This window comes from Pongo abelii, chromosome 1 (assembly GCF_028885655.2).
Source record: "Pongo abelii isolate AG06213 chromosome 1, NHGRI_mPonAbe1-v2.0_pri, whole genome shotgun sequence".
NCBI lineage: Eukaryota > Metazoa > Chordata > Mammalia > Primates > Hominidae > Pongo > Pongo abelii.
In genome coordinates, this window is record NC_071985.2 from 131052381 (window position 1) to 131064785 (window position 12405).

At 33.3% G+C, this 12405-nt stretch overlaps 1 protein-coding gene across 2 annotated transcripts in view; it reads left to right on the top strand.

Moving 5' to 3' along the window:
• Positions 1 to 12364, top strand: part of OLFM3 (olfactomedin 3) — a 192884-nt gene extending 180520 nt beyond the window's left edge. The window contains exons 5-6 of one of the 2 annotated variants that reach the window (XM_002810546.4): positions 7673 to 7779; positions 8949 to 12364. In XM_002810546.4, coding sequence (XP_002810592.1) covers positions 7673 to 7779; positions 8949 to 9626 — 785 coding nt within the window. In that variant the 3' untranslated portion in view covers positions 9627 to 12364. The remainder of the gene's footprint in view (positions 1 to 7672; positions 7780 to 8948) is intronic. The other variant, XM_009247258.3, reaches the window with a different exon arrangement.
• The last annotated feature ends 41 nt before the right edge of the window (positions 12365 to 12405 follow it).

Here is a 12405-nt window from a genome sequence, read left to right on the forward strand (position 1 = left end):
TTAACTCTTCATTTAAAGTATGTTTCTTAGATTAACACTACAAATATTAGTTTACCCAAAGAATTTGACTCCAGGAATAAAAGTTGTGATGGACTGAGGTCAAATAAAGAGTAATACCAGGAAGACAAAGCCTGCAATTGGGCATTTTGAGTCACTGGGCAGAGAGAAGATAGCTAATGGATGATAGACATGAAGCAACATGACAGAAGGAAGATTACACAGAGGAGAATCAAATAATGCAAAACACTAAATTCATAAGTGTTCATAAGACCTTCCCTGGCCAGCACTAGATATATATTGATTTCCTGATTATAGGGATAAGTTTCCATCATACAGACAGAACGTGTCTGTATCTTTAAGATACGTGTGAAGGAACAAATCAGTGAGATATGGTGAAATATAACTATATTTGATTTTTTTACTAGACACACATATTCATTTTTTATAAACACTAAACATGGAACAGTATAGTTCAATTTGCTTGTTTCTATGTTGACAGCTTATGAGTATGTTTTGTGGAAGAAGAGTAGAGGCAAATATGGCTAAACATAAGATATATTTCAGGTTATCTAAGAAGACTGTCTTAATGGAATGCTGTTATGGTACAGTACTCATGACTGAATTTCAATAATTTTTATTTAATATTGACAAATATTTAGTGCACTCATTGCTGTGTCCTTTTCTTCTCAATACAGATTTGGTCCGATATAACATCTTTCTTTAAATTTCCTTTCCAGTTGATTTAAAAAACAGAAAAGAAGAAAAAAGGCAACAGAAAGGAGAAGCATAAGCAATAGTATTTTGGGAAGCTATGACACGCGACTTGCCTCCCTGTTCACCTTTGTATTCTCAGCACCTAGAATAGTTCTGGTACAAAATAAGTTCACAGTAAATGGTTGTCAAATGAATAAATTAATTATTAAATCTTTAAATAGTAACTATTGTTTTTACCCTCTAACATATTTCAGAGAAATTCTTAGTGCTACAAGAAAGTAAAGTTTGCTTTCTAAGGTATGATTGACTGGAGTAAGAATCAATTTTCCTTACAAAACCAGGTACAAAATAAAAGAGTCAACTAGCCAAAAGACCACTTTACCATGGTCACCCAATGTTTAGTTTAAGAGCCAGAAGCTTTTAACCTCCGGTACAAATTGTGTCCTAAGTTTTGGCCGAAACAACCTAAGACTCAGCGGTATCCCTTTGCCATAGAGATGCAAGGCTGGATTAGATTCAAGCACCATGGAAGCCAAAGACACCCCAAGCCAGTGATGTGCTGTGGGTTGTTTGGAAATGTTGATTAGATAAGGCTCATGGTATGATTCAGAGCTCCAAGGACAGTTCTTGTTCAGGTTTCAACTAATCAACATCTGATTATGCACACCTCAACATCTGAAATATGCAGACATTTGAGACAAATACCAGAATTGTGTCCTCTTGCTTTGTATAAATCATGCTTCAGTCTGGCAATAAGGTACCTATACCATAGGAGGCAGTTTTGCTGGTAAATCAAACTTCACTTTGAAGTTTAATTTTATATATTTTTAAAATTATACTTTAAGTTCTAAGGTACATGTGCACAATGTGCAGGTTTGTTACACATGTATACCTGTGCCATGTTGGTGTGCTGCACCCATTAACTCGTCATTTACATTAGGTATATCTCCTAATACTATCCCTCCCCCCTCCCCCCACCCCATGAAAGGCCCCGGTGTGTGATGTTCCCCTTCCTGTGTCCAAGTGTTCTCATTGTTCAATTCCCACCTATGAGTGAGAACATGTGGTGTTTGGTTTTCTGTCCTTGCGATAGTTTGCTGAGAATGATGGTTTCCAGCTTCATCCATGTCCCTACAAAGGACATGAACTCATCCTTTTTTATGGCTGCATAGTATTCCATGGTGTATATGTGCCACATTTTCTTAATCCAGTCTATCATTGATGGACATTTGGGTTGGTTCCAAGTCTTTGCTATTGTGAATAGTGCCGCAATAAACATACGTGTGCATGTGTCTTTATAGCAGCATGATTTATAATCTTTTGGGTATATACCCAGTAATGAGATGGCTGGGTCAAATGGTATTTCTAGTTCTAGATCCTTGAGGAATCGCCACACTGTCTTCCACAATGGTTGAACTAGTTTACAGTCCCACCAACAGTGTAAAATGTTCGTATTTCTCCACATCCCCTCCAGCAGCTGTTGTTCCTGACTTTTTAATGATTGCCATTCTAACTGGTGTGAGATGGTATCTCACTGTGGTTTTGATTTGCATTTCTCTGACGGCCAGTGATGATGAGCGTTTTTTCATGTGTCTGTTGGCTACGTAAATGTCTTCTTTTGAGAATTATCTGTTCATATCCTTCGCCCACTTTTTGATGGGGTTATTTGTTTTTTTCTTGTAAATTTGTTTGAGTTCCTTGTAGACTCTGGATATTAGCCCTTTGTCAGATGAGTAGATTGCAAAAATTTTCTCTCTTTCTGTAGGTTGCCTGTTAACTCTGGTGGTGGTTTCTTTTGCTGTGCAGAAGCTCTTTAGTTTAATTAGATCCCATTTGTCATTAGTTTGGCCATCTAAAATGTTAAGTCAAACTCCATAACTACAAAATCTATATTCACTTGGACAATAGAAACAACTTGAAGTTGCCATAAATTTTTACAGATTGTGTTTCCGCTTGGTAATTTCCTCTGAGTATAAAGTTTTGTGGGAATGCACATTACATTATGTGTGTTTCATATTCGAGACATTGTATTAATCTGTGTTCAGAACAAAATTGTACTCAACTGACTTCTGAGATCCTGTGTATGTATATTTTTTCAAATAATCATAAAAATCATTCACATTTTTAAAATATTTTTAAGTTTTAGACTAACATTTTCTCCTTTAACTAGTGGATCTTCAACAGGAGTATATTTTTCCAAGATTGTAATCATTTAACTACTTTGAAAATGCATATCATTCATACTTGAATCATATGGACAGTATCTTTTATTACAGCTCCTGCACATTTACTAACCACTGTAAATTTATTAGCTTTGATATATTAAGTGATATTATAATTCATAATATAAATTCTAATTTTTTAAGGTTGAAAGAATTAAAGAGCAAGAGATTGCCATGTCAATTGTAAGAGTTAAAAGTTTAAAGAACAGAGTTTCAATCTATTCCTTACAGGATAAAGGCCAAATTGAAATGCAGAATATTCACAGTTTCCATTTCTGCAAACTATTTACATCTTCCATTTTCATCTACCTCCTGGTCACAAGGAAGCATAGCATGTAAAACTTGGAAATGATTTTTCAAAAGGCAATATATAAATGTGATTTTTGCTTTATAAAATTAAAGGCTACTAAATTTTTGCAGCTATTTTAACTTTTTACATTATAACCTAAATATTGTATGCACATAGCTGGAAAAGCGTATGCTTAGAATAAAAAGCAACAGTCTCCTTCTTTAGCTCTGCTCCCCAGTTTCAGCCACATTTAGTTTAATTTTAGGGCTATTAGTGATTATGTCTATATTTCTATTAACATGCTTTTTTTCTTCAATTATTTTGGTTTACAGTTTTAGACATTGTTTATTGACTTCTTGCTCTGAAAGATGAGGATTTAGATAACTTTGCCAGCTCTGCTTTCTTTCATGTTTCCTCCTAGTATGGTTTCATGACTATTCAGAGTTCAACCCTATCAATTTTGTAATTTCAAGTCTTAGATTTGAATCTTCATTATTTTTCAACAATAGGAAAAATCTCTTACCTCCATATTTTAAAAATATGAAGACAGTTACACCCCCATCTTTCTTTCCATTTCCTCTCCCAGTGTTTAATTCCCTAGCAATGTGGACTTTACCTATTCTTCCGTGTTGTCATGGTTGGAAACATTTTATGGCTTTCCTGTAATCACAGAGCAGATGAGATGTCTAACAAGTTTTACATAATTAGTTTATGGGCTGATTCTACAAGTTAGACATGAGTGTTTACATTATTATAGCAAAGTTTATATTGTTCTTTGGGAGCTAAGTGGTGGACTCAGACACATTTCCTTCCTCTTTAAGCCCAATGTCGTATTTGTTCCATTCAATGGAGGCTATTACTAGAGTTAAATTCAAGTGAATTATTTTGTATACATCAATAATTGCCTTTGCATTACCCAGTTTTTCTAGAGGATCTCATACAGTTTATCTATGTATCAATTCCACTTATTTCTGAGACCTCCCTCTTGGAACTTTGTTTCCATTCTGGGCCGATTATTCTCAAAGCCCACTGCATAGTTGTCATTCTGGGACAGGAAGTCACTATTTTCTTGTCTGATGTCTTCCCCTGTCTTGGTGTACTCACTGCAATATATCCCCAAGTAATTTCTGAAGAAAGAGTTCATTGTAGGTAAATTTTTGGAAAGTGCACATGTCAAAAAATATCTTTATTCTGTTTTCCTCTGATTTTCTCCCTAAATATAAAGGCCCTCATCATTGTCTTCTAGCATCCAGTATTGGTGATGAGAAGCCCAATTCTGGTCTAATTCTACCTGTTTGCATGTGACAAGCTCATATTTTCTCTAAAAAGTTTCCATTTCAACTTAATCTTCTAACATTTCACAGTAGTTTTTTGGAAGTAAATCTTTTTTTCATTCATTATCATGTGTTCTTTTAATCTGAATATTTAGGTTTTGTTACTAGAGAGTTTTCCTGTATAATTTCTTTGATAATTTTCTCCCCTCTTTTTCTCTCTCCTCTCATTCTAGAAACCTTGCTCTCTGGATGTTGGCGCTTCTAGATTGATCCTAGATGCCTCCATATTTTTTCTCTTATTTTCATTTTTATCTCTTTTGCTTTATTTTGGAGATAACTCTTTTTATCTTGCAATCTATTTTTTAATATAATTATATTTTTGTTTTCTAATAGTTCTTTTGTGTTTTCCTTTTACAATACACAGTATATATTATACAAATCTCTTAGAAGCTACTAGGATCTTGTCTATTCTCTGAGTTATCTCTTCTGTGGGGAGCCCCGGTTTTTCTGAACATTTACATCAGTCATTCTTACAAACTTTTTGAAAATATCTGGCCATCCTTGGTTATACATACATTTTTAAAGTTTTGAACAATAAATATGCTTGGAAACTCTTGTTATTAAGATAGAGCTTGGCAATTCTTTCTATGGTGAGTAGGCAGGGAAACCACCAATGTCATTGTGTAGGAGGCTTTCTTCTGGCCCTCCAATGTCTGTATTAATCACCCTAGGTATACTCAGATCACCAACCCAGTTTCATTTTTTTTTTTCCTTTGCCTTCTGGAGTCCTGCATCTACAGATGAAGATGGAATCAATTGCTCTTAAGGCATGGTTTAAGCGGTGTGCCTGTTTTCAGAGTCCCATCTCACTCCTACAATTCTTTCTACTTATGTTTCTGAGTCCTTTCTTTTTTCTCTTCAAGGCAGATCATCTTCCTCCTTGGATCTCACTTGCTCTGCATAGACACAAATGCATCTTATTCCATCTTCATCTTTAATGATCACTTTTCATCAACCCTGCCTTCTGGAAATTGGTTAAAACTTCTTCACTAATGGCTCTTGTACCTTTGCTTTGCTTTTTTTCTCTTTTTTTTCCCCTCATGGTTTACTCCTTTACTATCATTTTAATGAGATCACAGAAAATGAAAGCAGATAAAATCATGTATCACTCCATCATCTTAAGTCAGAATTAGTTTTCCATGCTTAGAAAAAAAAATCACATGTTTTATGATGTTTTTAGGGGAAAGAGAGACCCTTCTATTTGTTACACTCTACTTACACTTGAAATTGTTATGCTCATATCATCTGTTGATTAAAAAATGTATATAGGAAATTATTAAAAATAATATTACTTCCACTTATTCTGCATTCAGAAAATATACTCAACTAGATCCATTCAGAATATGGTTAACATTTTCTAGTTCAAACTGATACTACTTTACTTATATATTGTTTATGTGTTTGTACCAAGTAGAGCTTATATATTCTAAATAGGCTTAATGCAAGGTCTTGCAATTCTATAGATAATGTCATAAAGTCTTCTGAATTATTGGTCCAGTTTTACTGATTTGAGGAAATCATAAAGTAACCCACACTATGGATATAACGATGCCATCACATTTGATTTCTTTTACAAAAAGGGAAAAATATATTCAATTCAGGTTTTATGAAATGCTAGAGATTATTAAATTTGTAGTTATCACTGAACTAATAGTGCAAAATATAATGTTACCATTCATCATCTTCCTAGCTGCAAAGCTTAGTATTCTGCCAATTATAAATTATTCTTATAAGAAGCAAATATAGAAAAAACTGAGCCAAAATAAGCTTCAAGTTATAATTAGTTTGTCTTTGATTTGCTTTGGGTATGTGTTCTTTTCTTTCCAAACAAACAACAACCAGCAGGAACTAATAGAAATTGATCAATTCTAAATAGTCAGAGGAGGAAAGAAGATATGTAGAACAAGTAGGACCCAACAGAGTTTTAAGAAAAAGAAAGAAATAGAAGAAAATAACATGATATAAATGGACAAGAAAGAAGACTTTTGTTTAGACCAAAACCCAGCATTTTATAGGCAGTCATATTGCCTTTCACAATGTGTATAATTAATAAATCACTTCTAAATTTTGCTGTTCAAAAATCTCATTAAACTATATATTGGGTGCTATGCTTACTACCTGGGTGCAATATACCCATGTAAGAAACCTGCACATGTACCCCTAAAAGTTGAACTTAAAATAAATAAAAAGAAAGATAAGCATAATAAGTGGCCCAAACTAATATAATCCAGGTAAAGGGACAAAAACATTATTTTAAAATACGGTTAAAACTTTATAGTAATCTATTTTCTAAATCTCACAAAAATGTCTAGCTTTCTGTTTGGTTTTGGCTTTGGAATTTATGAAGTCCAAGCTATTTCTAACATCTTATTCACAGGTGAGCTGGGCTGATAAAGATATTACAACTTTTTTCATTAAAGTCTTTTTGTCACGTATTACATCTCTTCATTTTTCATCTACATGTGACTTCAGGGTCTGAGGGTTTGAGTTTTGGGGGTTTTGTTCTTTGTGTGTTCATATCTGCCCTATCAGACCTGTTGTCTGTATAAGGCATTTACCTTTAAAATCTCTACCTCTTTCTTATAGACTGTGATTGAATGTTTTATTCTTATAGACTGTAAAGTTATCTTTCTTGGGGGCTGCTTCTTTGCCAAACAGAATGAAAATCAATTGGTAGTGTTTTTCTGGCTGGTATAAGTTATCCATAGTCACAAAGCATGGGGACAGGGGAAAGGAAGGAGTTTCTGGCCATCAACTAAACAGGTCTATGGGCAATTTGCTTCATTTGTCTAACTTTTTACTTAAAAGAAGCAGCCACTGAATTGGTATAATGATAATGATGTTCCTTATTTATTTCTTTCCAGATTGTACAAATCATTTCCCAATTTAAAATTTTATGTTTAAAATTTGGAGCATTGAAAAAGCAACTCCTCATGGTTCAATGTTTGGTTAAAGGCCCAGCACCCACTGTGAATAATCATTTATTCAGAAATGTGATATTAATCCCATGGATTGGCTTAGTTTTTGATCCCCTTCTTTGCTCTTAGTGTGAGTATGTGTATTGGAATCATTGGCTGTGTTCACCTAACCTGTTTGTGTTTCTCTAATTTCAGCATGTGGCAAATTGATGAAAATCACAGGCCCAGTTACAGTCAAGACATCTGGAACCCGATTTGGTGCTTGGATGACAGACCCTTTAGCATCTGAAAAAAACAACAGAGTATGTTTCTCCCACAAACACCTTTGTTTAGAATTAAGTTCTGCTTACACTTTTTCTTTTCTGGACTATTCATTTTCTTCAGGGATATTTGTTTGTACTTGAAAACTGTTACATAATTTGCAAATATTTTCTGTTTGATAATATTAACATATCTAAGAAAGAATGACAAATCTGTTTTGGTAAAATGTTCCGTCTTCTAATTCATCAGTTTCACAAATCTAATTTTTATTTATTTTAGTCATGTTTTATGCTTGAAAAGCTCTAACTTCCTGTATACTCTTTCTAAAATATGTTTAGTATGAAAACATAGCACTAAATAAGTGAAAAACTCAAGGGCAAACTTCCCTGCGTACTCTTTCTAAAATATGTTCTTTAGTACGAAAAAATAGGACTAAATAAGTGAAAAACTCAAGGGCAAAACCAATTTACTAAATAAGCCTAAATATCCCTGGAGTCTAGAAGTAATTTTAAAAGAAATAGTGCTGAAACTTCTGGGGGATATTTTCATAAGTTGACAATGCCTGTGCTATATAAATCAATATACTAGAAATTTGCCATAGCTCTATTTATGTCCTATTACAGAACTCAGTAAAAATTAAGATTCTCTAGGGTTACTTCTAAATGAGGTTAGTTATTCAGTTAGTAAAATGGTTTCTTTAAAATGTAGTTGTACTTACAGGCTAGCCCAATAAACAAGTGTTTCTAGAAGATTCTATGGTACTTATTTCAATCAAATATGAAAAACTAGACTATACATTTTTTTCAGGGCAAGAGATAGAATAAATGTAATTTGCCGAAGGTTATATTTGTTGTAGTTTTCACTGATGGCATTATTTATCAGGTGTTGTAATTTGCATTTACATATGTTTGGTTCACTCAGTGATATGCACCAAATGGTCAGGAATTTAAAAAACAAAGAAAGAAAAAGCAAAAAAGCAAATTAATGTCAAGGTAGTAAATTCAGTTATTTCTTTTCCACACAAACAGACCATAGCAATATTTTTACAAAAGCCTGAAATACATTGCAGCAGGTCAGCAGTAAGATAGTGTGGCTTCCAGAGCCTGAGAGTTATAATAATAATAAGTGCTGACTCTCACTGTCTTTCTTTTGGAATTATCAGAAAAGTACAGAATTTAGTCACTCCATTTATTTTTTTCCTTCTTCTCAGGTCTGGTACATGGACAGTTATACTAACAATAAAATTGTTCGTGAATACAAATCAATTGCAGACTTTGTCAGTGGGGCTGAATCAAGGACATACAACCTTCCTTTCAAGTGGGCAGGAACTAACCATGTTGTCTACAATGGCTCACTCTATTTTAACAAGTATCAGAGTAATATCATCATCAAATACAGCTTTGATATGGGGAGAGTGCTTGCCCAACGAAGTCTGGAGTATGCTGGTTTTCATAATGTTTACCCCTACACATGGGGTGGATTCTCTGACATCGACCTAATGGCTGATGAAATCGGGCTGTGGGCTGTGTATGCAACTAACCAGAATGCAGGCAATATTGTCATCAGCCAACTTAACCAAGATACCTTGGAGGTGATGAAGAGCTGGAGCACTGGCTACCCCAAGAGAAGTGCAGGGGAATCTTTCATGATCTGTGGGACACTGTATGTCACCAACTCCCACTTAACTGGAGCCAAGGTGTATTATTCCTATTCCACCAAAACCTCCACATATGAGTACACAGACATTCCCTTCCATAACCAATACTTTCACATATCCATGCTTGACTACAATGCAAGAGATCGAGCTCTCTATGCCTGGAACAATGGCCACCAGGTCCTGTTCAATGTCACCCTTTTCCATATCATCAAGACAGAGGATGACACATAGGCAAATGTGATATGTTTTCATTGATCTAAACAGTGTAATTTGTGATAAACTCTATAGGACCCCTTCTGTTTTTTTCTTCACTATTGTTTTCATCATTTCTCCAAAGCAAAGCATTTTTATTGTAAAGTTGGTGTTTCAAAAAAATAGCTGAGCTTGTCTAACTTACCATGTTGGAAACACATCTTAACTTCTAAATTTACAAGGCCTATCATGTCCTTGTTGTGAAAAGCACTAAAAAAAAAGAGTTTAAGTGGCTAAAGTCATAGTTTTGCAAGAGATTAATGATCTGCCTTATGTTAGAGTCAGAGACTAATGGTGGCTTAAATGCATGAATGTCTTTTTTTTTTTTAAAACTGTCATTTTTTACTGTCTTTTGCTCCATATCAGGAAATATTTTGGTAGGAATTAGAAGAACAAAAAGCACTTTTATCCCATTTATTTCTTTAAAAAATGTAAGGATTTCATTTTATTGAAAAATAATATTAATCATTTTGCTGTTAACACAACTCTCTGATGCGGTGCTGTACAGTCATTTTTAAATCTCTTGCTAACATTTTATTGGCAGTATGTATTTCTACCATTGTAACCACCATTGTGCTATTGTATCTCTTCACTTCTGTGAAAGTAATATTTTTTATAAAATACACTGAAATTTAATCTCAGTAATCGAGTCCATTTTCAAGTGTGGTCAAGAATAATCTTCTTGGCTTACCCCTTTACATAAGCATTATAAACTAAAATGAAAACCAAACCAGACACCTTACATAGAGTCTTTATTTTACCCCAAGTTTATTGGGCCACTGACATTGAATGCAACAACTGATTTCGTACAATTGAGTTACTCTGTTCACTCCACTGATGCAACCCATATAGTTTCTTGCACAAGGTGCATCATGATTCCAAATATTGGATTTGAGTTGACTCTACTCATTTATTATACACTAAAGAAATTTTATTCTTCATAGTTAAATGTACTAGCATTTAATTTATATTTCACATACAACTTGCAATAATGAAATTCCTTATGTCAGGACCCTGAAAATAAGCACATTTGAAAACTCTTAGAAAAAAAAATTTCTGTAATGTCCTCTAGATTTAGATTATGAGCCCTGAGGAGTTATTGGCAAAATTTGTGCAAAATAAAATATGGAGAGACTTGGGAGTTGTCTTTTTGGTCTCAAAAGTGTAAATAACCAATTCAGAAAACAAAATGGGAAAACAACCCCTTGTTACCTTGATTCACTGTATGTGGAAAAATCATGTAACCAAAAGGGAAGAGCTTTAATAATACTTATGTTAATAACTCTACAAAGCTATAATCTAACTATATATCAAACATTTCATTGAGTTTGAATGTATTTTCCACATATTAAAAAAATAGTTCCCTAAGGCAGCTTTATGGAAACTAATATGGGTTGGTTTTACAATTTAAAAAGTATATTCTATAATAAATAATAAAACAAATTGTTTTAAATGTTTAGTTTCACACATATATAGTGCCACGATTTTCTTGGAAAGATAAGGATGTAACGATTTAGATAAAGCATCATGTAAAGAAATCCTAATATTTAAGTGTAATTCATTTCAAATGTCACAAGTAAAGCATCATCCTCAAATATCTCACTGTCAAAATTGTGGAATTAAATAACCCAATCTTGAAACTGTCAAAGTTTAACAATGATTTCTTTTTTTGCCTACAAAAAGTTAACACGATTTAATGACTACTCTGGGTCCTTTTGCAATATTTTATTCTTTTTTTGACGAGTTTACATAAGCTCTGGTTTGCTACTGGGAGTCGGAAAATTTAAGAGATTCACTTGTCATTGTACACACACCACAAAGACAACCAGTCTGTGTTCCATATATTGAGTTTCTATAGGAAAGAAAGTCACTTTAATTTTAAAAATGAATGAATTTTTAAGTAGATAGCCTCTAAATAGATATCTGGATCATCATTACTTGTTTGTTTAAAATGATGTTATATGGAACCACATACATTCAAAATTTGGCTGATCACAGCTTATTCATGAGGTATGAAATTTGCAAACCACTTTATTGTTTTCTAAGTAAGATTTTATCACCATTTCCAATTTATACTGTATGTGCTGCTAGAGCAAGCACAGATATTATTATTGTCACTAGAAGTGGGGAAACAAATTTTAAAATGTGGTAATCATTAAACATTTACAGTTTAAAAGCATTTTTCTTAATAAATTATTATCAGTTTTATGCCTGAAATAAATAAAAACTACTCTATTCACTGTTTTTTAAATCTCCAACAAATAAAATAAATCTTACGAGGGAAATAATGAGTATTTTTAAATCACGCACATAATCAAAGCATTGGAGAAATCCAAGCTCAGAAAGTCTTAATCCTAACTGAACTATGTAACTGATATTTTATGAATTAGCCAGATCATTAACAAGCTTTCATATCACTCAAATAATAATATGTTCATGGTCTGATTGTGTTTGTGTGTTATTTGTGGCGCTTGAATCACAATGCTTATAATTTGCACCTAAACTTATATCTATGAGTTCAGATAATGACAGTATTTCAGTATGTTTCCAATATGTAGAGATAAAAGAAAAAAGAACAGCAGATGTGTTATATAAATAGAATTATGATTAGTTAAGATTCATTACAAACTCAGAATCTCTGATTCGTGTCTCCATACTCATGGAGTCATTTCACCTTTGTATTCAGTATTATTCTCTCTGATGAGATCTTATCTTCAGAAAATAATGTTAATTTCTTATTGTTTCTTCTTTTTAATAA